Source organism: Scyliorhinus canicula, chromosome 2, assembly GCF_902713615.1.
Source record: "Scyliorhinus canicula chromosome 2, sScyCan1.1, whole genome shotgun sequence".
In the NCBI taxonomy this organism is placed as follows: domain Eukaryota; kingdom Metazoa; phylum Chordata; class Chondrichthyes; order Carcharhiniformes; family Scyliorhinidae; genus Scyliorhinus; species Scyliorhinus canicula.
This window is the reverse complement of record NC_052147.1, coordinates 81,676,254-81,703,038: the sequence shown is the minus strand read 5'-3', so window position 1 is coordinate 81,703,038 and position 26,785 is coordinate 81,676,254. Positions and strand designations below refer to the sequence as shown.

The 26,785-nt window shown below is 46.6% G+C and overlaps 1 protein-coding gene across 4 annotated transcripts in view; it reads right to left on the bottom strand.

Annotated features, from left to right (window-relative positions):
* heatr5a (HEAT repeat containing 5a) overlaps positions 1-26,785 on the bottom strand; it is a 244,745-nt gene that overhangs the window by 80,407 nt on the left and 137,553 nt on the right. For all 4 annotated transcript variants that reach the window (XM_038781265.1, XM_038781281.1, XM_038781255.1 and 1 more), the window contains 6 exons: positions 19,231-19,360; positions 17,396-17,575; positions 16,655-16,891; positions 7,727-7,908; positions 2,970-3,038; positions 1,856-2,035 (listed from right to left, as the gene is read on the bottom strand). In XM_038781265.1, the coding sequence (XP_038637193.1) occupies positions 1,856-2,035; positions 2,970-3,038; positions 7,727-7,908; positions 16,655-16,891; positions 17,396-17,575; positions 19,231-19,360 (978 nt within the window). The remainder of the gene's footprint in view (positions 1-1,855; positions 2,036-2,969; positions 3,039-7,726; positions 7,909-16,654; positions 16,892-17,395; positions 17,576-19,230; positions 19,361-26,785) is intronic.

Genomic DNA, 26,785 nt, shown 5'->3' with positions numbered 1-26,785 from the left:
GAGATGCTGTACTGCAATTGTATAGGGCATTGGTGAGGCCACACTTCAGGTATTGTGCACAGTTTTGATGTCCTTGTCTGAGGACTCATAGAATAATAGCATTTACAGTGCAGAAGGAGGCCATTCGGCCCATCGAGTCTGCACAGGCCCTTGGAAAGAGCACCCTAACCAAACCCACAATTCCACCCTAACCGCATAACCCAGCAACCCCACCAAACCTTTTTGGACACTAAGGGGAATTTAGCATGACCAATTCACCTAACCTGCACATCTTTGGATTGTGGGAGGAAACCAGGGCACCCGGAGGAAACCCATGCAGACATGGGGAGAACGTGCAGACTCCGCACAGACAGTGATCCAAGCCGGGAATCGAACCTGGGACTTTGGAGCTGTGAAGCAACTGTGCTAACCACTATGCTAATGTGTTACCCTGCTCTTACTATGGGGGGAGTGCAGGAAGGATGTTCTTGCTATGGGGGAAGTGCAGCAAAGGTTTACCAGGCTGATTCCTCGGATGGCGGGTCTGCCATACGAGGAGAGACTAAGTCGGTTAGGATAATATTCACTGGAATTTAGGAGAGTGAGGGGAAATGTCACAGAAACGTACAAAATTCTAACAGGATTAGACAGGGTAGTTTCAGAAAGAATGTTCCTGATGGCAGGGGAGTCCAGAACCAGGGGTCATAGTTTGAGGATAAGGGGTAAACCTTTTAGCATTGAGATGAGGAGAAACTTTTCACCCAGAGAGGTGAAACTGTAGAATTCACTACCACAGAAAGTAGCTGAGGTCAAAATGTTGTGCAATTTCAAGGAGGAGTTAAATACAGCTCTTGGGGCTAAAGAAATGAAGGGATATGAAGGGAGGTGGGGCGGGATCAGGGTATTGAACTTGATGATCAACCATGATCATAGTGAATGGCGGAGCAGGGTCGAAGAACCGAATGACCTCCTGCTGCTTCTATTTTCCTTTTTTAGAGTCATACATGTTTACAGCATGGAAACAGACCCTTCGGCCCAGCTTGTTCATGCCGCCCAGTTTCTATCACTAAGCTAGTCCCACTTTCCCGCATTTGGCCATATCCCTCGATACCCATTCTGCCCATGCAACTGTCTAACTGTTTTTTTCAATTGTACCCGCCGCTACCACTGCCTCTGGCAGCCCATTCCAGATGCTCACCACTCTGTGTAAAGAAATTTCCCCTCTGGTCTCTTTTGTATCTCTCCCCTCTCACCTTAAACCTATGCCCTCTATTTCTGGACTCTTCTACCTTTGGGAAAAGATGTTGACTTTCTACCTTATCTATGCTCCTCATGATTTTATAGACCTCTAAAGGATCATCCCTATGACTCCTACACTCCAAGGAAAAAAAGTCCCAGCCTATCCAGCTTCTCCTTATAACTCAGACCATCAAGTCCTGGCAGCATCCTCGTAAATTTCTTCTGCACTCTTTCTAATTTAACAATATCCTGCCGATAATAGGGTGACCAGAACTGAACACAATATTCCATGTGTGGTCTTACCAATGTCTTGAACATCTTCAACAAGACGAGCCAAGTCCTGTATTCAATATTCTGACCAATAAAACCTAGCATGCCGAATGTCTTCTTCACCACCCTGTCCACCTTCAAGGAGCTATGAACCTTTACCCCTAGATCTCTTTGTTCTGTAACTGTCGCCAACTCCCTACCATTAACTGAGTAGGTCCTGCCCTGATTTGATCTACCAAAATGTATCACCTCACATTTATCCAAATTCAACTCCACCTGCCATTCATCGGCCCACTACATTTTCTATGTATGTTTCTATGTAAAAGATATAAGCTGTATATTTAAGATTGCGTTACGCATGACATACTTCTGCCCATGCTTTCAGAACAGCTAGAGTCTCCATTGTTGAGGTACTTTCATTGTACAGACGATTCTGTGCTTCCTTCCCAGCTTGTACTTTGTTCAAGGATGTTGCCAGCAGTTGATGAACTCTTCGAAGATCATTTAGGTCACTCACAACTCCACTTCCAATCCAAGCACTGCAAACCTAATGCAGAATTTAGAAATAATCTTCAATTTGGTTACACGGATTGTATAGGCCCAACAAACAATGCTACACGTTTAGCACTGGGATATCATTTAATCAAGTACTTCCTCCAGGGTTTGGCAACTAACTCAGAGAAAAAAGGCCAAGTTCCTAAATTAATCTAATTCAATATATATGGTAGCATTTCTCAGTATAGAGGAAGTGGATTTCACCCATAAAGAACTGGATAATTGAGGTCAGTAGATTCAGTTAAACAAATTGCATATTCAAATCTACTTCTTATTTTTTCTTCAAAAACTAAAAGTCCATTAATTCTTCTCCAAAAAAGTGCAAAACAGTGATTACTATGCTTTTATCTTCAGCTCAATACTTTTTTCTTTACATCCCCCTCTGCCGGAAGGTAGACTTGTAAGTATTTACTCATTTGTGTGACTGTGACCAATGACAGCTGATGAACCGTTCTTATCCTGTATTTGATGGCAAGTTCCAATGGACAGTAATTGGGCAGGTAGCCCCGAGTGATTCCTAATCAAAGGGGCATTGCAGCCTGGGATCAGCACAGATAGGGAAAATATTCTACAATCAGCTGGTCTTTAGATTATCTGGCGTTACCAAATGAGTTATTGGGAATTTTATCAAAACCAACTTTTAATGTAGATTTTCAATCAAAACTAAGCATTATGGCTGGATGAATTCTCCCTCACATCAATAGCAATGCAATCACTCAGCTGAAATCTCCATCTTGGCAAAGTAAGGGTGAAAGTGCTCCACAGTGATAAGATTACATACTGCATTTTTCCTTCACTATATTAAGAGTGCAGTAAGATCATATTATGCTTCTGGTGCAAATGTAAAATGCTGAAAATTGAAAAACCATTTCAGGTGACAATTGTGAACGACATGTTTGTCCTATAAAAGAAAGTGATACACTTACTTGGCATGCCTTAGCAGTAACATCAGGTGGGGTGTCAGGGGAGAATGCAGGCCTCAGTGCTGCTCCAACCTGAACATCAAATTAGAATATTTAACATGGCTATATCTTCTTGGTGAAAGCAATACAAATGTGTTAAAATGATCACAAAAGGTGCCCGAAAGGAAGTAAAATATTACACGAATGTTCTGAGCTACAAAAGGCGAGATATAGACTCATGCAGCAGCTCCTCAAAGACATAATTTAATTGATTATCTCAAATGACAGTCAAAAGGTAATGATAATGGGATATTGTTGCTTAGCCTGATGTAAAGGGCCAGGTATCTTTATTAAAAAAAAAGAGCAGCACGGTATCCATAGTGGTTAGCACAGTTGCTTCACAGCTCCAGGGTCCCAGGTTCGATTCCTGGCTGGGTCACTGTCTGTGCGGAGTTTGCACGTTCTCCCCGTGTCTGCGTGGGGTTCCTCCGGGTGCTCTGGTTTCCTCCCAGAGTCCAAAGATGTTCTTGCGGGTTAGGTGAATTGGCCATGCAAAACTGCTCTTAAGTGTCCATAAAAGGTTAAGTGGGTGTTACTGGGTCACAGGGATAGGATGGATATGTGGGCTTGAGTAGGGTGCTCTTTGTAAGGGCCGGTGCAGAGTCGATGGGCTGAATGGCCTCCTTCTGCACTGTAGATTCTATGATTCTATGAAAAGCTAAGGTTTTAAGGACCAATTTCACACACCTCAATGCATATGATGGGGTCTTGGGAGTCAAAAAAGGGAGAAAATGAGCAAGTATTATTAATCAACTAGCAGAGACCTGCAAAACCTTTGATGTTAAATTAGTATTTTTATTGCAACAGTACTTATTTAAATTGAAGAGTTCTAGTTGTCTTTCCACCAAACACAAATAGAATCAAAACTGCTCACTCTGGAAAATGTAACATGAATCCGTGCATGTGTAAAATCAGGCCTGGAGGTACAAATATAAATTCTGTCTGTCTCATTTACAGTCATAGAATGTGACAGTCTCATTCCCACAGTCTCATTCCCACCGCCACTGAAGGTGGGCATAGTTAATGTGTTCACCCCAATGCATCTGAAAAAGATTTCACGGAATCCTGATAAATTATGACCCAAGGAAGTACAGATTAATTTTTGGCAAAGATGAGGATCTGGTTCAATGATTTTGTTGAAAGACCCGTTAACATAGGGAGATACGGCAAGTTGCCTTCTGTTTTAACAAAATTGTGGTTTGTTTTATTTCGAATGTTGTACCGTCTCAGCTGCCGTGGTGCAATTTTTCACAGCTATTAAAACATGAGCAGAGTTTTCACCGAGTTGTCAAATGTTCATTGGTAAGAACCAAACTCAGTGAGATGGAAGTTCTTTGCAAAAATATTTATTTTTTTCAGCTTTGTAATTAAACATCAACCAGGCAGGGAAAAGCCACAAGGAGCAGCTGAGTAATTGTAATAACATTGAGTAATGAATCAAAACAGGGTGGCAAAAGTTTGCACTCTACTGAGTGCCCGCCCTCTTTGCTTATTGGGAACTTCTTTTCTCCCGAGTTGAAAAGGCATTATTTGATGAATAAACACTATTTTCTTGAATTTTGCCTGCTATAATTTCAGCATCTATCAAAGAAAACAGCTTCCTTCTATCAACCTTGTTACATGACAAAGTCCTTGTTTAGGATTCAGGTTTCGTAACATGATAATTGCACCTCTAAGTTTGTGTGGTGGTATGCCCTTTTCTTTTTCTCGGACTGCGTAGAACCACTGGAGTATAGACTGTTGATACTATTTAATCTGCAGGATTCAAGTTGATGTATTCCTTTAATTCACCTGACTGTTTCGAAACCTCTCTCATTCAGATCGAGTTCATCTTCATTTTTAGCAGAAATAATGGCTTTCAAATAGATTTGGGCCCACTATAGCATGGAGCTTAGTATAAGGTAGGTATGTCTTGGACCCCAAAACATTTAGTCAAATAGAACTTGTCCTGCATGGTAATAAGCCATACAAATCAAGAAGGCTTCCAGCTTCAAAACTTAGTTTTGTGGAGGCAGCAATAAAGTGCATTTCAGTTGACGTCAGTACCCGTGTTCGGAAACAGGCAAAGCTGCTTGCGCTGCTGCTAGCTGTCTGGTAACTCGCACTGGAAAGGGTGTAATCTAGTGCAAGCCTGAGTGCTAGGCACCTGCAAAAAGCACAGCTATGTATGGCCCAACGCATTAAGCAGCAGTTCCTGAGTGTGGGTTACAACCCCAATAATGCTGCAGAGGTCAGATTTGGAGTTGCGAGCTCCCCTCTTTCAAACAGCAATGGCAACCGTGGAGAAAGAGACTGTCCAGTCTGAGGGTTCTGGTGGGACAGTCTTTGACCAATTGGGTTGATCATGCGATTGATTCCTCATCTTAGTACTCACTCGTCCAACTTCTTCCATCAGGCAAGAGATATAAAGTCTGAGAATACGCACCAACAGATTTAAAAACAGCTTCTTCCCCACTGTTACCAGACTCCTAAACGACCCTCTCAAGGACTTATGGACTGATGGGATTTCTTCACATCTCTTCTCTACTTTTTAAAAAAAATATTTTTTATTCTCCTTTTTCACATTTTCTCCCAGATTTACACCCAACAATAAACAATAATCAGTATTGTCAATCCCCATATCAATAACAACGATCCCATCCTCCCACTAAACCCCAGACATTAGCCCGCATGTCAACATAAACAAAGGACAAAGAGGAATCACCCATAGTCACCATTAACACACAGTCTCCCCCCTCACCGCCAACTGTTCGATGTGATCCAATTCTGGAAAGTGCATAATGAATAATGCCCATGAATTGTAGAACCCCTCCATCCTTCCCCTCAGTTCAAATTTGACCTTTTCAAGCGTCAAGAATTCCAGCAGGTCCTCCCGCCACGCCAGGGCACAGGGTGGAGAGGTTGATCTCCACCCTAACAGGATCCCCGCCTTCGAGCAATCAACGAGGCGAAGGCTACAACATCTGTTTCCGCGCCCATTTCCAACCCCGGCTGGTCCGACAACCTGAATATGGCATCCCGAGGGCCCGGGTCCAGTTTCATGTGCAACACTTTAGAGATTACCCGAAACACCTCCTTCCAGTAATCCTCCAGCTTTGGACAGGACCAAAACATATGAACGTGGTTCGCGGAGGCCCCCCTGCAATATTCACACACATCTTCTACCCCCTCCAAAGAGACGGCTCATCCTCGCCCTTGTAAGGTGTGCTCTTTCCACCACCTTCAGCTGTATCAGCCCCAACCTCGCACACGAGGTGAAGGCATTCACCTTCCGGAGCAACTCACACCAGAAGCCCTCCTCCATATCCTCTCCCAACTCTTCCTCCCACTTTGCCTTGATCCCTTCAAGCGGCGCAGTCGCCTCCGCCAAAATAGCCTCGTAAACCGCCGATACTACCCATTTCTCCAGTCCCCCTGTCGTCAGCACCTCCTCCAGCAATGTGGAAGCCAGCTCTACTGGGAAGCTCTATATCTCCTTTCTGGCAAAGTCTTGAACCTGCATGTATCTAAATATTTCCCCCTGCTCCAGCCCATATTTCGTTCCCAGCTCCTTCAATCCTGCAAAAAGACCCCCAAGAAACAAATCTTTTAGTGTCCTAATTCCTTTCTCCTCCCATCTCCAAAAAATTTCCATCCCACTTCCCTGACTCAAATCTATGGTTCCCCCGAATCGGCATTTCCCTTGACCCTGCCCCCAACCTGAAGGGCTGTCGAAGCTACCTCCAAATTCTCAACGAAGCTATTACTACCGGACTCCTGGAGTATCTCCCCAGGGGTGTCGGGAGCGGCGCTGTCACGAGCGCCTTCAATCCTGACCCACTACCCAAACTCTCCTCCATTCTGACCCATTGGGAGTCAACCCCTCTGACTCAGTTCCGCACCTTCTCCACATTCGCCACCCAGTAATAATACATCAGGTTCGGAAGATCCAAACCCCCTGCCTGTCTTCCTCTCTGTAGTACCACCTTTTAAATTCTGGCCGCCTTCCCTCCCCTTATGAACGAGGTAATCATCCCTTCAATCTCTATAAAAAATGCCTTTGGCAGGAAAATCGGCAGGCACTGAAAAATTAACATGAATCGCGGCAGCATATTCATTTTAACTGCCTGTACCCGACCCTCCAGTGACAGAGGGAGACCATCACATCTTCTCTACTTAGTAGTACTACACTTCTACATGCTTCACCCGATGCCTGTCTATGTAATTACATTGTGTATTTTATGTTTGCCCTATTATACATTTTCTTTTCATGTACGTAATGATCTGTTTGAGCTGCACACAGAATACCTTTCACTGTACCTCAGTACATGTGACAATAAACCAATCAAGTCCAATATGTGACACCAAGGTGGTAAACGGTCTGGTTTAGTCTCAGATGGCTGCCAGGAAGAGAGATAGAATTGGTGACCAAGAAATGAAGTTTGGAGCAGGGGCCAAAACATAAGACTTCATTCTTCCCATAATTCAACTGGAGAAAATTTCTGTTCATTTAATAATAGATGTTCAAAAAGCAATCTGATACAAAAATAGATTTACTTTTCAAAATACAAAAGCATTACAATATTTCAACTTATTTTCTTTGCTCACTCTGTGACTATTTGTTGGACTGAATGGCACACAAATTAATTCCTGTGTTTGTCTACAAAGCAGTGATTTAATTTCAAAGTAACCCACTTGCTATAAAACATTCTTGACACACAAGGCAATTTCATGTTACTTACATTTGCTTGGTATTGTTCAAGGATTACATGGCCAGGAAACTCTGGCTCAGGAACAGTTGCAAACTTCCTGATGATGATCAGAAGTGCTTCAAGGCCGGACAGCCGCAAGGCATGACTATGATCTGTGGCAGCTATGAATGCCATGCGAATCAAATCTGCCAGGTGGATCACTAAGAAATCACCTGCAAATAATATTTTAAAAAGACGCATGGCATATTTATCATAAAAACATTTATAAAACCTTCATAATGAAATCATGTGGTTTTACATTTTAATACGAACATAGAGCATACATAGATAAATACATAGAAGATAGGAGCAAGAGGTGGCTTTTTGGCCCTTCGAGCCTGCTCTGCCATTCATCATGATCATGGCTGATCATCCAACTCAATAGCCTAATCCTGCTTTTTCCCCATAGCCTTTGATCCCATTCTCCCCAAGTGCCTCTTGAATATATTCAAAGTTTTAGCATCAACTACTTCCTGTGGTAATGAATTCCACAGGCTCACCACTCTTTTTTAAAAAAATAATTTTTATTCAAATTTTCACATTTTCACAAAAAAGAAAACAATAACAGAAAATTCTAAGAACAAGAAAAAAAACAGAACCCCCTCCACCGTAAATACAAAAGAGAAACAATAAATTAACGCCCGTCATTGGCAAAAAACAGATATTCAACCCAAAACAAAAACAAAGAGACAACCCCCCTCCGGGTTGCTGCTGCTGCTGCTGACAGTTTGTTTTTACCGTTCTGCCAGGAGATCTAGGAATGGTTGCCATCTCCTGAAAAGCCCCTGCATTGACCCCCTTAGGGCAAATTTCACCCTCTCCAATTTAATAAACCCCGCCATATCGTTGACCCAGGCCTCCACGCTTGGGGGCCTCGCATCCTTCCAATGAAGAAGAATCCTCCGCCGGGCTACTAGGGACGCAAAGGCCAGAGCACCGGCCTCTTTTGCCTCCTGAACTCCTGGCTCCACAGCAACCCCAAATATTGCGAGTCCCCAGCCTGGATTGACCCTGGATCCTACCACCCTCGATACCGTCCTTGCTATACCCTTCCAAAATTCCACCAGCGCTGGGCATGCCCAGAACATGTGGACATGGTTTGCTGGGCTCCCTGAACACCTAATACACCTGTCCTCGGTCCCAAAAAACCGGCTCATCCTTGTCCTGGTCCTATGAGCCCTATGCAGTACCTTAAACTGTATGAGGCTAAGCCTCGCACACGAAGAGGAGGAGTTCACCCTTTCCACGGCATCTGCCCACGTCCCCTCCTCAATCTCCTCACCCAGTTCCTCCTCCCATTTATCTTTCAGCTCCTCCACCGAGGCCTCGTCTACCTCCTGCATCACCTGGTACACTTCAGAGATCCTCCCCTCTCCAACCCATACCCCCCCGAGAGCACCCTGTCCTGGACCCCACACGGCGGCAGCAAGGGGAACCCCGCCACCTGCCGCCTGACAAACGCCCTTACTTGCATGTACCTAAAGGTGTTCCCCGGGGGGAGCCTGTCCAGCTCACCCAGGCTCGCAAACTTCCCGTCTATGAACAGGTCCCACAGCCTCCTGACACCTGCCCTGTGCCAGCTCAGGAACCCGCCATCAATTCTCCCCGGAACAAACCGGTGGTTCCCCCGTATCCGGGATCCCATCGAGGCCCCCACCTCCCCCCTGTGCTGCCTCCATTGCCCCCAAATCTTGGGGGCAGCTGCCACCACCGGGCTCGTGGTATACCTCGTCGGAGGGAGCGGCAGCAGCGCTATTGCCAGCGCTTCGTACCCACACAGGATGCCATCTCCAGCCTCTTCCATGCCGCCCCCTCCCCATCCATTACCCACTTGCGCACCATCGCTGCGTTGGCAGCCCAATAATACCCACATAGGTTGGGCAACGCCAGTCCCCCCCATCCCTGCCCTGCTCCAAGAACACCCGGCTCACCCTTGGAGTCCCGTATGCCCACACAAACCCCGTAATGCTCCTGTTAACCCGCCTGAAAAAGGCCTTCGGGATAAGGATGGGGAGGCACTGGAACAGGAACAGAAATCACGGGAGCACCGTCATCTTGACTGACTGCGCCGTATCCGCCAAAGACAGCGGTAGCATGTCCCACCTCTTAAACTCCTCCTCCATTTGCTCCACCAGTCCTGTGAGGTTTAGCTTATGCAAGGGCACGCAGCTCCTGGCCAGGCTCACCACTCTTTGGGTGAAGAAGTGTCTCCTTATATCTGTTCGAATTGGTTCACCCTGAATCCTCTGACTGTGACCCCTGGTTCTGGACACGCACATCATTGGTAACATCTTCCCTGCATTTACCCTGTCTCGTCCCGTTAAAATTTTATAAGTCTCTATGAGATCCCCCCTCATTCTTCTGAACTCCAGCGATAACTTAGTCACTCTCTTCTCATATGACAGTCTTGCCATCCCTGAAATCAGTCTGGTAAACCTTTGCTGCACTCCCTCGAGAGCAAGAACATTCTTCCTCAGAGAAGACGACCAAAACTGCACACAATATTCCAGGTGTGGCCTTACCAAGGCCCTGTATAATTGCAGCAACACATCCCTGCTTCTATATTCAAAACCTCACGCAATAAAGACCAACATACCATTAGCCTTCTTTACCACCTGCTGCACCTGCATGCTTACCTTCAGCGACTGGTGCACAAGGACAGGTCCCGCTGCACACTCCCCTCTCCCAATTTACAACCATTCAAGCAGTAATCTGCCTTCCTGTTTTTGCTTCCAAAGTGAATAACCTCACACTTATCCAAATTATACTGCATCTGCCATTGATTTGCCCACTCGCCCAGCCTGTCCAGATTTTGCTGCAGGATCCCTGCATCCTCGTCACAATTCACCCTCCCACCTACCTTGGTATCATCTGCAAATATTTGAGATGTTACATTTTTTTCCCCTCATCCAAATCATTAATATATATTGTGAATAGCTGGGGTCCAGCACCGATCCCTGTGGTACCCCACTAATTACTGCTTGCCAATTTGATAAAGACCCATTAATCTTTACTCTTTGTTTCCTCTCTGCCAACCAGTTTTCTATCCACCTCAATACATTTCCTCCAATCCCATGTTTTGCACAATAATCTCTATGCGGGACTTTGTCAAATGCCTTCTGAAAGTCCAAATATACCACATCGACTGGCTCCCCCTTGTCAAGCACTGGTTACAGGATGATGCAGGAACAGTGTGATGAATGTCTGAAATTTTTATATATATTGTGTAATGTGTTGCAGTAATCATAGAATCCCTACAGTACAGCAGGCCATTTTGCCCACTGATTCTGCACCAACCCTTCGAAAGAGCACCCTACCTAGGCCCAATCCCCCATCCTATCCCTGTAACCCATACCGAACCTTTGGATGCTAAGGGGCAGTTCAGTATGACCAATCCACTAAGCTTGCACATCTTTGGACTGTGGGAGGATGCACTATTATTGTTATGTTATTAACATTAACAATTGTTATATTAGTAATGTTCTCAGGGCAGCACAGTGGTGGAGTGGTTAGCACTGGCGCTTCACGGCGTCTAGGTCCCAGGTTCGATCCTGGCTCTGGGTCACTGTCCGTGTGGAGTTTGCACATTCTCCCAGTGTTTGCGTGGGTTTCGCCCCCACAACCCAAAGGTGTGCAGGGTAGGTGGATTGGCCACGCTAAATTGCCCCATAATTGGAAAAAATGTAGTGTTCTTAAAAGAACTTGCATTAAAGTATCCAGATTATTTGTCTGCTGAAGCTGTGATTAATGGGGTTAATGGTTCAACAGGCTGTGTCACTCATGGGAGGGGCTGGATCTATTTTTAGTTTCATTTTCAGCCTTGCCCTGTCTGTTGTTTTAAGTTTCATTTTTGGAGTTCTGCTCTGAATTCTGAGGAAAGGAGGTGTGCTTCTCAGACTGACTTCTGAAAGCTTCTCTCCCAAGGACTTTGCGACTAAATCCGTAAGCCACTAACTTTATTAACTCATAGAATCCCTTTGTCCAGAAGAAGGCCCATCGATTCTACACCGACCCACCAAAACACCATGCCCAAGCCCTTTACCCATAGCCCCACTTAACCAATCTTATTATTGTCACAAGTAGGCTTACATTAACACTGAAACAAAGTTACTGTGAAAAGTCCCTAGTCGCCACACTCCAGCGCCTTTTCGGATACACTGAGGGAGAATTCAGAATGTTCAATTTACCTAACAAGTATGTCTTTCGGGACTTGTGGGAGGAAACAGGAACACCCGGAGGAAATCCACGCAGACACGGAAGAACGTGCAGACTCCGCACAGACAGTTAGTCTGGCCAATCCATCTAGCCTGCACATCTTTGGACTGTGGGAAGAAACCGGAGCAGCGGAGGAAACCCATGCAGACATGGGGAGAACGTGCAAACTCCGCACAGTCACCCAAAGCTGGAATTGAACCCGCACTGTGAGGCAGCAGTGCTAACCACTATTAGCCGTGCAGTCCCAACATTTGACCTGGTGTGTGTGGATTTTGCTTGATTGAAGGGTCTGGAGTCAGTGGAGAAGGCATAGGAAGGTGGAGTTTGGACCCCGATATGGAATAATCATAGATTTGTTCCGGGCAAGATAGACAAGGGAGAGGGGGGGTTTCAAAGCTGGCACAGGGCAGGCATTAAAAGGATGGGGGACCTATTCATAGATGGGACTTTCCCTAGCTTGAAGGCGCTGGAGGAGAAATTCAGCCTGGCCCCTGGAAACGCCTTCAGATACTCCAAGTCCACGGCTTTCTCAAAAAACAGATGGGGACATTTCCGTTGCTGCCCCCTCGAAGGATTCAGGACAGGGTGGTGTCTGGCATCTGGGTAGGAGAGGGGAAGGTGTCAGACATCTACCAAGAACTGCAGGGGGCAGAGGAAGCCCCAGTGGAGGAACTGAAGGGCAAGTGGGAGGAGGAGCTGGGCGAGGAGCTGGATGAGGCCTGTGGGCTGATGCCCCAGGCAGGGTAAATTCCTCCTCATCATGTGCCAGGCTCAGCTTAATTCAGTTTAAGGTGGTACATCGGGCACACATGACGACGGCGAGAACGAGCAAGTTCTTTGGAGTAGAGGACAGCTGTGCGAGATGTGCAGGGAGTCCAGCGAACCATGTCCATATGTTCTGGGCATGCCCGGCGCTTAAAGAATTCTGGCAGGGCTTTGCGAGGACTATATCCATTTGGACACGGGGGTGAAGCCGAGTCCAGGAATAGCGGTTTTTGAGGTGTCAGAGGATCCGGGAGTGCAGGAAATGAAAGAGGCCGAGGTTTTGGCCTTTGCCTCCCTAGTAGCCCGGAGACGGATCTTGTTAATGTGGAGAGACTTGAAACCCCCGAGTGTGGAGACCTGGGTTAGTTACATGGCTGGGTTTCTGAGCCTGGAGCAAATAAAGTTTGCCTTGAGAGGGTCCTTGCTGGGATTCTCCCGGCGGTGGCAACCAATGATAACAGCCACCTAGTTTTGTTAAATATTTTCCTTTTATTTTTCTGTTATTGGTTATGTAAAAATTCTGTTTGAAAAAAACTTTAATAAAAACAAATTAAAAAAAAAAAGATTTTGCTTGATTGAAATTTTAGAAGTAGATGGGAAAGTAAGCTCAGACCTTTTGTTTTTTTTAAAAAAAGAACGAAGAACTGTTTAATTGTTAATTGGTTGTTAATGTGGTAAATTATGCCTTGGTGAACTGGAGGAGAAGTTTGAGCTCCCCCCAGGGAATATGTTCAGGTACCTTCAGGTCAAGGCGTTTGCTAGGCGGCTGGTGGAGGGGTTCCCTTTGCTGCCCCCGCGGGGGGTAAGGGATAGGGTGCTTTCGGGGGTGTGGGTTGGAGATGGGAAAATGTCTGACATCTACCAGGTAATGCAGGAGGTGGGGGAGGCGTCGGTAGAGGAGCTGAAGGCTAAGTGGGAGGTGGAGCTGGGGGAGCAGATTGAGGAGGGGACATGGGCGGACGCCCTGGAGAGGGTGAACTCCTCCTCTTCATGCGCGAGGCTTAGTCTCATCCAGTTCAAGGTGCTGCACCGGGCCCACATGTCCGGATCTAGGATGAGTAGGTTCTTTGGGGGCAAAGACAGGTGTGTCAGGTGTTCGGGGAGTCCAGCGAACCATGCCCACATGTTCTGGACATGCCCGGCACTGGAGGAGTTCTGGAAGAGGGTGGCGAGGTCGGCGTCGAGGGTGGTGGGATCCAGGGTCAAGCCAGGCTGGGGACTCGCGATATTTGGGGTTGGGGTGGAGCCGGGAGTGCAGGAGGCGAAAGAGGCCGATGTTTTGGCCTTTGCGTCCCTAGTAGCCTGGCGGAGGATCTTGCTGCAGTGGAGAGACGCGAGACCTCCGAGCGTGGAGACCTGGATTAATGACGTGGCGGGATTCATTCCATAAGACCATAAGACATAGGAGTGGAAGTAAGGCCATTCGGCCCATCGAGTCCACTCCGCCATTCAATCATGGCTGATGGGCATTTCAACTCCACCTACCAGCATTCTCCCCGTAGCCCTTAATTCCTCGCGACATCAAGAATTTATCTATCTCTGCCTTGAAGCCATTTAGCGCCCCGGCCTCCACGGCAATGAATTCCACAGGCCCACCACTCTCTGGCTGAAGAAATGTCTCCGCATTTCTGTTCTGAATTTACCCCCTCTAATTCTAAGGCTGTGCCCACGGGTCCTCGTCTCCTCGCCTAACGGAAACAGTTTCTTTGCGTCCACCCTTTCTAAGCCATGTATTATCTTGTAAGTTTCTATTAGATCTCCCCTTAACCTTCTAAACTCCAATGAATACAATCCCAGAATCCTCAGCCGTTCATCATATGTTAGACCCGCCATTCCAGGGATCATCCGTGTGAATCTCCGCTGGACACGCTCCAGTGCCAGTATGTCCTTCCTGAGATGGGGGGCCCAAAACTGGACACAGTACACCAAATGGGGCCTAACCAGAGCCTTATAAAGGCTCAGTAGCACATCACTGCTTTTATATTCCAACCCTCTTGAGATAAATGACAACATTGCATTCGCTTTCTTAATCACAGATTCAACCTGCATGTTTACCTTTAGGGAATCCTCGACTAGCACTCCCAGATCCCTTTGTACTTTGGCATTATGAATTTTCTCACCGTTTAGAAAGTAGTCTATGCTTGGATTCTTTTTTCCAAAGTGCAAGACCTCACATTTTCTCACGTTGAATTGCATCAGCCATTTCCTGCACCACTCTCCCAAACTGTCTAGATCCTTCTGCAGCCTCCCCACTTCCTCAGCACTACCTGCCTGACCACCTAACTTTGTATCATCGGCAAACTTCGCTAGAATGCCCCCAGTCCCTTCATCCACATCATTAATATATATGGTGAACAGCTGCGGCCCCAACACTGAACCCTGTGGGACACCGCTGGTCACCGGCTGCCATTCCGAAAAAGAACCTTTTATCCCAACTCTCTGCCTTCTGTCAGATAGCCAATCCTCAACTCATGCCAGTAGCTCACCTCGAACACCATGGGCCCTCACCTTACTCAGCAGCCTCCTGTGTGGCACCTTATCAAAGGCCTTTTGGAAATCCAGATAGACCACATCCACTGGGTTTCCCTGGTCTAACCTACTTGTCACCTCCTCAAAGAATTCTAACAGGTTCGTCAGGAACGACCTCCCCTTACTAAATCCATGTTGGATTACTAAATCCATTCAGCTGGAGAGGGTCAAGTTCGCCCTGAGGGGGTCAGTACAAGGGTTCTTTAGGAGGTGGCAGCCTTTCCTCGACTTTCTGGCTCAATGATAAGGTACTAGGTCAGCAGCAGCAGCAACCCGGGGGGGGGGTTTTAAGGGGGATAGTGTTTAAGTTAATTTGATTATTGTTCATTTAATTTATTTTGTTGTTCATTGGGTTTGGGGGGGGGGGGGGGGTTGTTTGTTATATGCGTGGTTACGGGTGCCGGGGGGTGTTTATTATTATTGTTATTGTTATTATTGTTCTGTTGATATATATTTTGCAAAAAATTCCAATGAAAATTATTTTTTAAAAAAAAGACGTGGTAAATTATGTGTCAATAATGTTTGTTTTAAAATAAAGGATCCCAAGTGATCAGCAGAATCACTCCTGGAGCGAAATTTCCTCACAGTTTAATTGTTGGAATCTCCTCTGGTTTCCGAATATAAATTGGGGTCTGGTCCGAGTACCATTAACAGTACACCATTCAGCTCCTCATGCCTGCTCCACCATTTAGTAAGATTATGGCTGAACTAATAGTAACCTCAAATCTACATTCGCCTCCCCCTAATATCCTATCACCCCCTTGTGGGCTGGGAATCTATTCACCTCTACGTTAAAAATATTCAAAGAATCTGCCTTTTCAGAAAGAGAATTCCAAAGACTAATGACCCTTAGTGAAAAGGTTTTGTCTCATTTTCATTTTAAATGAGTGACCCGTTATATTTGAACAGTGGCTCCTAGTTCTAGATTCTCCCACAAGAGAAAACATCCTCTTCCCATCCACCCTGTCAATATCCCTCAGGATCTTATATGTTTCAATCAAGTTGCCTCTTACTCTTCTAAACTCCAGTGGAACATGGTTTGTTTGAACTTTCCTCATTAGTCTGGTAAACCATTTCTGAACTGCTTCCAATGCATTCACAGCCTTTTTAAATAAGGCGATCACCAATACAAGTGCCCTGTACAAGCGAAGCATAATCTCCCTCCTTTTATATTCAATAACATTCTATTAGCTTTCCTAATTACTTGCTGTACCTGTAAACTAGCCCTTTGTGATTCATGCACTCGGGCACCCATATGCCTCTGCATATCAGAGCTCTGCAATCTCTCATCATTTACAAAATATGTTTTTCTACCCTGCCAAAATGGACAATTTTACACTTCCCACATTCTGCTCCATTTGCCAGATTCTCTCCCCCACCCCCCAAAAACACACACTCACAACCACTTACTTTTAGGATGCTTCAGTTTCCTTTCTTGAGCCATGGTCATGTCAAAATGAGCAACATCTATGTTCTCGCACTGCATGATAATTCGACATACACATTCTGCTGCAAATACCCTTGTAGGCCAGCGTGGTTTGATGATTGGGTGGAATTGATCATCTTTTCTTGAGGTAAATATTGAATCATCATCTCCCCCATCTTCCTCCTCTTCCTGAGTAGTGTCCACAGGTGCTGTGGTGAAATCTTGAGCACAAATGATCAGAATTTATATATTCTTTGAAAAGATCATTAACATTCGCATTGAAAATAAATGATTGCACAGAAACTGTGCAAAAAATCTACAAAATTTTCATCAGATTTTAAAATGGAGTCATGCTCAACAGTTGCTCTGGAGTGGTGGAATCCACATGCACACTCATAAGTCACAAACTGAGTTTATAAACTCAGCATGCCATCACAGTGAGACAATAATTCTAGTTTAATATACTTCCCCAGAGAATGGAAAAATGAGGAAGGTAAAATCTGGAAGATGTCCCCATGTTGCTCCCAGAGTTCTGACTGCTTGGCTACAGATCTATGTGGGTAAATGAAACACAAGAGCGCACCAATTTATCCGCTCAGACAGAAATAGTCTTTAGCGTGTGGAATTCAACAAGGAGGAAAGAGACTAAAAAAATCTTCCATGTCCCAATTTCCCATGCTTGACAGGAGATTGACACATTTCCCATATTAAAGTCTTGAACTCACCAGCTGAGGCAGATAAAACATCATTGCATAACTTTAACCAGTGAGAAAGTTTTTCAACAGCCATGGATGAAAGGATATGGCTCAGAGTTTCCCGAATGTCTCGACAAAGTTGTTGGTCTGATTCTCTGTCCAGTAAACCAAAAAGTGCTCCTTCCAGGCCAGTTTCACTAATATTAACATCTGAAAATAAATACATGGTCAGCATTCTTGTCCACAGCCACATTTTCTGGTTGATAGTTAATACAACAGGACTCCAGTACTCATTTTAACTTTGCAAAGAAAAAAGGTGATAAATAAATCCCCAACAACTAATTTTGGAACTTCCCCAGCTAAATACAAATATTGCATTGTATAACATTTTTGAAGCATACTAGACTTTTGATTACAGTTGATTAGTTTTAATATTTTTTAAAACATCAATTAGATGATTATGATGTGTCATTAAGGAGAATGCTTTATTCTTCATTTTCTATCATTGGACAACTATAGCACTAAAATACTGCTGATTCAGCATGACACCAATCCGCAGACGTTTGCCACTAAACACTTGGGACTGGGGCAGAATGGCTCCCTCAGCTTTTTTTGAAGTTGGCAACATATGGGAATTTTACTATCTCCTTGACAAGCTATTGTGAAGATTAAGCAGAACTAAAATTTCCAGTGGAACCCATTCAGTCGCAATTAATTGTACTTAATTGCAGACAGTGGACATTAACTAGGGATTCACTCACACTCTTATAACAGACACTAAATGAAACTGTGGTTGTTAGAGGTGCATGTGTGTCCAACTCTACAAATAGCTTCTTTAGGTCTATCTTGCACCAAGTGGCTTCTTGGAATATAACAGTAGAATTTTTTTAAAATTCCAATTAAGGGGCAATTTAGCATGGTCAATCCACCTACCCTGCACATCTTTGGGTTGTGGGGGTGAGACCCACACAGACACGTGGAGAATGTGCAAACTACACACGGACAGAGACCCAGGGCGGGTTCGAACCCGGGTCCTCAGCGCCGTGAGGCAGTGGTGCTAACCACTGCGCCACCGTGCCGCACCGAGTAGATGCCATTTCTAATAAATTGATGCACCATCTTCTGTTTTTTAAAAATAAATTTAGAGCACCCAATTCTTTTTTTCCAATTAAGGGGCAATTTAGCATGGCCAATTCACCTAAACTGCACGTCTTTTGGGTTGTGGGGGTGAAACCCACGCAGACAATGGGAGAATGTGCAAAGTCCACACAGAGAGTGACCCGGGGCCAGGATCAAACCCGGGTCCTCAGCGCCATAGGCAGCAGTGCTAACTACCGTGCCACCACCATCTTCTGGTTTATGCAATAGAAATTAATTTTTAATATCGTGAATATATTACACAAATGTCACCTGTTCATATATTACAGCCAAACCTTTGGCTAAACAATTACTGTTGTTCAAGAAACTATTTGCAACATTGGGACAGTATTTACTGTGACTACTTTAGTACACAAGGTTAGATATCAAGTAAAATGGATACAAATATTGATTTTCTATGTTTAGCAGGAATCAATGTCATTGGGTTACACCTTAATGGGTGTATTGCACTGCAACCCCTCTTCCTTTCTGCCTCTGTCCTCTTTCAACAATCTTCTCAAACATGTACTTTGACCTTGCCTTCAGTTACCATACTTAATCCTTTCACCACAAGTACTTGGTGTCCAATTATTTACAGTTCAAGGAGGTGCTTTCTCACCTTTTAGTACTTCAAAGGCACACATAAGTGCAGGTTGGTTAAATACTGATGATCTGAAAACTGATGCATTCAGAGTTTGCTTTTATTGGGATTGAAGATCATAACGTACCAAGCTTACTGGATTCCTTGGCAAGAACCATGGCATGTTCCAGCACCTCAGCAGCTTCCCTCTGCGCAAGTTGACGTAGGCATGCAATCACAGCCCGTCTCAACAACAGGTGTGAACTACAGAGGTTTACCTAAAAGACGAAAACGATCTACAGTGAAAAAGGTCAACCTTGGGCAGAGATAATGCAATATGTTTTCTACATATAAAGTTTCTCCTCTTACACAAGAAACAAAACAAACTACTGGAATCAAATACACACTCAGGTCTATTATGATCGGTAGGTTATATTGATGTATAAATCAAGATTTACTGTTAAGTTAGTTTCATAGAAATCTACTAATAATCCACATTTTTTTTACAAACATTTTATTAAGGCATTTATGGTTTTATAACAATAAAAGATACAAATTCAAATGTAAACATAATTCAGTGCGTAACACCCCCCCAACCAACAACCATACCCTGCCAACTTGGCTTATTCACACTCTCCCCAAGTCCCTCCATCTCTTCTCACTGTTCCCACCTAAACTAAACTAACACCCCCTACACCCCTTATTCCCGAATCCGCCCCCCCCCCCCTGTATCTGCTAACAGTTTAGTTTCCCCGAAGAAGTTGATAAACGGCTGCAACCTCTGAACAAACCCTAACACTGATTCTCTTCGGGCGAACTTGATTTTCTCAAGCCTGAGAAACCCAGCCATGTCGCTAACTCATACCCCGAATTTTGGGGGCTCCGAGTCCCTCCATGCCAATAAGATCCGTCTCCGGGCTACCAAGGAGGCAAAAGCCATGATGTCAGGCTCTCTCGCCTCCTGGACTTCTGGGTCTTCTGATACTCCAAAAATCAGCACCCCTGGACTCGGTGCCACCCTCGTTTTTAGCACCGTGGACATGACATCCGCAAATTCCTGCTAGAATGCCCTAAGCTTCGGGACATGCCCAAAACATTCAGATATGATTTGCGGGCCTTCCTGCACACCTCATGCACCTGTCCTCTATCCCAAAATACCTGCTCATTCGGGCCACCGCCATGTGTGCCTGGTGAACCACCTTAAATTGCATCAGGCTGAGGCTGGCACATGATGAGGACGTGCTGTCTCTGCTCAGGGCATCCCCCCTACAGACCCGCCTCTACCTCCTTTCCAAACTCATCCTCCCATTTACGCTTTAACTGCCCTCCCATTGCTTGTTCTTTATAGATTTCAGATACCTTCACCTTCACCTCCCCAACCCCCGTTCTAGAAACTACCTTGTCCTGTATCCCCTGTGGCGGTAGAAGCGGAAAGGTCGAAACCCTCAACTGCAGATCAAAAAAACCATTCCCTCCCGGCAGTTCAAATTCCTCCTCCAGATCCTCCAAACAAGGAAAGCTCCCATCAATAAACAAATCTCCCAGTCTCTCAATACCTGCTCTCTGCCACCTTCGAAACTCTCCATCTAACCTCTCTGGGACAAACTGGTGATTGCCACAAATGGAAGCCCACACCAATGTTCCCTCCACTCCTATATGCTGCCGCCGCTGCCACCAAACTCTCAGCTGCCGCCACTACCACCAGGCTTGTAGAGTACCGGGCCGGCGAGATATGGATATGGGCCCAAGGCAAATATATGGACCAGTGCTCCTAAACTTGTGCCCCGACATCATTCCGCCTCTACCCGCTCCAACACCGACCCCTCCCCCACTATCCACTTCCTGATCATGGCTATATTTTCCGGCCAGTAATAGTTCCTAAAGTTCGGCAGGGCATCTTCACGGTCTGTACCCTACCCGCCAGTGACAATGGGAGCATGTCCCACCTCCTTCATTTGCTCAACTAACCGGCCAGATTTAATTGATGCAGCTGCCCCCATCCCTGTGCTGCCTGGATTCCCAAGTATCTAAAACTCTCTCCCACCACTTTAAGTGGCAATTCCCCCAGCCTCCTCTCCTGCCCCCTGGCCTGGATCACAAAAACCTCACTCTTACCCATGTTCAATTTATACCCTGAAAACCGGCCAAATTACCCTAAGATACACATATCGCTCCCAGGGAAATTTGGCTATCTGGATACAGAATTGGCTGGCCGAAAGAAGACAGCAAGTGGTAGTGGATAGAAAGTATTCCGCCTGGAGGTCGGTGACCAGTTGTGTCCTGCAAGGATTTGTTCTGGGACCTCTGCTCTTTGTGGTTTATATAAATGACTTGGATGAGGTTAGTAAGTTTGCCGATGACAGAAAGGTTGGGGGAGTTGTAGATAGTGTTGAGGGTTGTTGCTGGTCACAACAGGACATTGACAGGATGCAGAGCTGGACTGAGAAGTGGCCCACACTAGCCCCTTCCAGTCCTTTTGATGCTCTCAGCGCCATCGCCAATGGCTCTATATCAAAAGCAAACAACAGTGGGGAGAGTGGACATCCCTGCCTTATCCCCCAATGCAGTCTAAAGTAGTCCGAATTCACCCTGTTCACCCGCACACCCACCATCGATGTCTGGTACAGCAACTGGACCCAGTCAACAAAGCCCTGCCCAAACCCAAACCATCCCAGGACCTCCCACAAATAATTCCACTCCACCCGGTCAAAGGCCTTCCACTCCACCCGGTCAAAGGCCTTCTCTGCATCCATAGCGACTACTACCTCCACCTCCCTCCCCTCGGAGGGCATCATGATTACATTCAAGAGCTTTCTAACGTTGGCCGTTAACTGCCTGCCTATGACAAATCCCGCCTGGTCCTCCCCTATCACCCCCGGTACACAATCCTCTATTCTCGAGGCCAAAATCTTGGCCAGTAATTTGCCATCAACATTTAGTACAGTGATTGACCTGTGTGACCCGCATGGTTCTGGGTCCTTCTCCCGCTTTAGGATCAATGAGGTCAAAGTCTGTGACATTGTTGGGGGAAGAACAGTTTGTTCCCTTGCCTCATTAAATGCTCTGACCAGCAGCGGACTTAGCATTCCAGAAAACTACTTATAAAATTCTATTGGGTAGCCGTCCGGTCCCGGGGCCTTATCCAACTGCATGACCTCCCATCCCTCTACTACTTTTACAATCCCAATCGGGCACCCAGCCCCTCCACCAAACCTTCCTCCACCTTCAGAAACTCCAACCCCTCCAAGAATTGATTCATCCCCTCCACCCCAGCTGGGGGCTCCGACTCATACAACCGACTGTAAAATTCCCTGCCCCATCGCCTTCTCTGTGGATATCAGACCAAACTCCACCTGCAGCTTCTGCCGCTCCTTCAACAGCCCTGCCTCCCGGGCTTCCAAATATCTTCTATCCACTTGGAGTATCTCCCTAACCAGCCTATCCATCTCTGTCCGCTCCACCTTCTCCCTAGGAGCCCGTGTCGAAATCAGCTCTCCCCCCTAACTACTGCCTTCAGCACCTCCCATGCTGTTGCAGCCGAAACCTCCCGTATGATTTATCTCTAAATAATTCTGGATGGCCTCCCTCACCCGCCCGCACAATTCCTCATCCGCTACCTGGCACCTATCACCCCCGCCAGCAAAGCGCTGTTCAAAACAAAAAAAATCAATCCGAGAGTACACTTTGTGTACATAGTAGAAAAAAGAAAGTTCCTTCGCTCTTGGTTGTCTGAGCCTCCACGGATCTGACTCCCTCCCCCCCAAATCTGTTCCATAACAGGCACCCTCCCTGTCCTCGAACCACGACCGATCCAATCTCGGCTCCATAACCGTGTTAAAGACCCCCCCCCCCCCCCCACATGATCAGTCTATATGAGTCCAGGTCCTAAATCTTCCCCAGCACCCGCCTTATAAACACCATGTCATCCTAGTTTGGTGCATAGATATTCACTAATGCCACCCGCATCCCCTCCAGCTTCCCACTCACCATAACGTACCTACCCGCAAGTCTGCCACTATGCTCTCTAATTCAAATGACACCTGTTTATTGATCAAGATCGCTAACCCCCCTAGTTTTAGAGTTCAGCCCCGAGTGAAATACCTACCCAACCCACTCCTTCCTCAGCCTAGTCTGGTCCACTACCCTCAGGTGTGTCTCCTGTAGCATTGCTACGTCCAAATGTGTGAACATGCAAGCCCTCTTGACTGGCCCATTCAGCCCTCTCACGTTCCATGTGATTTTCCCCGAGAAAGTCGACGAACAGCTGCCACCTCCGGGTGAACCCAACCATTGACCCTCTTAAGGCGAACTTTATTTTCTCGAGACTGAGAAACCCAGCCATGTCACTAACCCAAGTCTCTACACTCGGGGGCTTCAAGTCCCTCCACATTAATAAGATCCGTCTCCGGTTACCAAGGATGCAAAGGCCAAGACGTGAACCTCTTTCGCCCCCTGCACTCCCAGCTCTTTCGACACTCCAAAGATCGCCACCTCCGGACTCGGCACCACCCGTGTTTTTAGTACCGTGGACATTGCCTTAGCGAAACCCTGCCAAAACCCTCTAAGCTTCAGGCATGCCCAAAACATGTGGACATGATTAGCTGGGCTTCCCGCGCACACCTATCCTCTACCCCGAAAAACTTACTCATCCGAGCCGCTGTCATGTGTCTCCAGTGGACTACCTTAAATTGTATCAGGCTAAGCCTGGCACATGATGAGGTGGTATTAACCCTGCCAAGGGCATCCGCCCATAGACCTGCCTCTATCTCGTCATTAAGAACAAAGTTAACCCACGTACAAAACTGAGCCAAGGCCCAAACTTAGTGCAAAAACAATACATACAAAACCAAAAGAGAAAATAAATTTTGCAGTAAAGTAACACAATTACTCGCCCTCAAGTTCAATGTCCTCCATCACCTGCCAGCCCCCTGGCCTTAACAAAGTTCATCGCCTCATCCGGCGATCCAAAATAAAGTTATTGGCCCTCGTAAGTGACTCACAAACGAGCTGGGTACAGCATGCCGAAATGCACCCCCTTCTTAAAGAGAGTCGATTTCACCTTATTGAAACTCGCCTTCATTTGGCCAGTTCCCCACTCAAGTCCTGATAAATGCACAGCTCGCTATCTTCCCATTTGCAGCTCCTCGTCTGCCTGGCCCAACTCAAGATCTGTTCTTTTTCCAGGAACCAGTGCATTAGTACCACCATCCCCCTCGGCGGCTCATTCTCCAGCGGCTTCCTCATAAGTGCTCTGTGCACCCTGTTCACCTCCAAGGGCTGAGTAAACGCACCTTCCCCCAGCAGCTTCTCGAACATACACGCCAATATAGCCCTGCATCCGGTCCCTCGCTGCCCACCGGGAGGTCAATAATCCTCAGGTTGTGCCTGCGCAACCTGTTCTCCAGATCCTCCACTTTCTCTCGCAGCCTTTTGTGATGGTCCTTCATCAGCCCCATCTTCGCCGTCATCGCGTTTAGCTGGTCATCATGCAACCGCCTCTTCCACCTTCTGGATCACCTGGCCTTGGGCTTCTGATCTCTGCTCCACCCGGTCAATCCCCGTCTTAATCGGATGTAGGTACTCTGTTCTTTGCTTAGGAACGTTCTCCTGGAGAAAGACCACCAGCTGCTTTGTTGATCACTGGTCTGGCAATTTCAGTCTCTGACCCTCCACCGTACTTTTCTGTGCTGCAGACTCCACTCACTTCTTTGACCAACAATCTCCTTTTCAGACCACTTCTGGTCCACAAATCCATACGCTGGTGGGGAATCCTTCTCCTCTACCTCACCAATCTCCTGTTTTGTTGATCAAATCCCTTTTCAGTCAGGGAAAAAGGTCCCAAAGGTCCACCACGAGCGGAAGCTACCAAATAAGTGACCTCACTCCACGGCCGCCACCGGAAGTCCATCCACATCCAATTATAAATAGACTATATTCTTTCCATCTGTTAAATTAGGAATAGGAGGCCATTCAGCCCCTCGAGCCTGTCCTGCCATTTAATTAAATCATGGCTGATCTGTGGTTTAACTCCATATATTTGCCTTGGGCCCATATCCCTAATATCTTTCCTTAACAAAAATCTATCTACCTCAGATTTAGAATTAACAACAGCTCTAGCTTCAACTGCTATTTGTGGGAGAGAGTTCCAAACCTTTACCACCCTTTGATTGAAAACAGGCATAATATGTGGAATCTCTCCTTGTAACTTCAATCCCTGTAGTCCAGGTGTCATGTTTGTAAATCTATCTTTCACTCCGTCCAAGGTGTGGTGCCCAGATCTGCTCGCAGTACTCTTAGTGGGGTCGAACCACTAGTCACCTCATGCCAATTAAGAGTAGGGTTCTTTCCCATTATCCCCACTCTCTGTCGCCTGCCACTCAATATTTCCTGACCATGTCAATAATTTGCCCTAAACTCCGTGGGCTTCCACCCGAGTTAAGAGTCACGTATGTGGGATTTCATCAAATGTCTTCTGGAAGTCTATATAAATAACATCCATAGACATTCCCCTGTCCATTACCTCTTCAAAAAATTCAACAAGAGTCAGGCATGACCTTCACTTCACAAATCCATGCCAGCTCTCCATGAACAAAATTTTGAGGTGTTCAGTTACTCCATTCCTGTATATAGACTCCAGCAATGTCTCCACCCAGATGTTAGGCTAACCAGCCTGTAATTTCCTGGTTTCCCACTTCTTGAAAAGTGGAGTGACATGTGCGATTTTCCAATCCAGAGGGACTACTCTTGAATCTCGGAAACTCAGAAAGATGTTGGGCGGAATTCTCCGCTCCCCATGTGGCGTGGGAGAATCGTGGGAGGGCCCTCCTGGTGCCCCAAGCGATTCTCCCCCCCCCCCCCCAAACTCGGAAAAATCGCTGCTCGCCGTTTTTTACGGCGAACGGCGATTCTCTGACCCCGATGGGCCGAGCGGCCGGCCCTTCACGCCAGTTTCACCATGGCAGCAACCACACCTGGTCCCTGCATTCGTGAAACGGGTGCCAGATGCCCGTTTGGGGCATCTGGGGGCCCGATTTAGACGGGAGCACCGCGACTGTGCTCGGGAGGGGACAGGCCCGCAATCGGTGCCCACCGATCGTTGGGCCAGCGTCCAAAATGGACGCACTCTTTCACCTCCGCCGCGCAGCAAGATCAAGCCGCCACGTCTTGTTGGGCGGCGGTGGAGAAAGACGGCACCGCACATGCGCGGGTTCGTGTCGTCTGCGCGCTGATGTCATCCGCGCATGCGCAGGTTGGAACCGGCAACCCGCGCATGCGCAGATGACATCAGAAAAGCGCCGTTTCCGCGTCATTTTCGGCGCGACCAGGTCGCGGCTGGGAACGACAGGAGCCCGCTCCTAGCCCCCCAGGTGGGGGTGAATTAGGTACGGGGAGCGGGCCTCGAGGCCGTCGTGAAGCTCGGCCGATTTCACGACGGCCATCCCGATTTTTATCGGGAGCGGAGAATACCGCCCTATAGCTAGGAAATCTACAATGTGCTCCATTACTTCCTTTAACACCCTTGGATGGAAATTGTCAAACCCTGGGGATTTGTCACTTTTTAGTTGCATTAATTTCCTAGTTACCAATGCTGCACTTAAGTTAAGCCCATGTCGTCTGCCGACTAGTAATTTATTCAAGACTTCCAGCAAGTTTCCTTTTCGACTGTAAACACTGAGGCAAAGTAATTATTCAACATGTCTGCC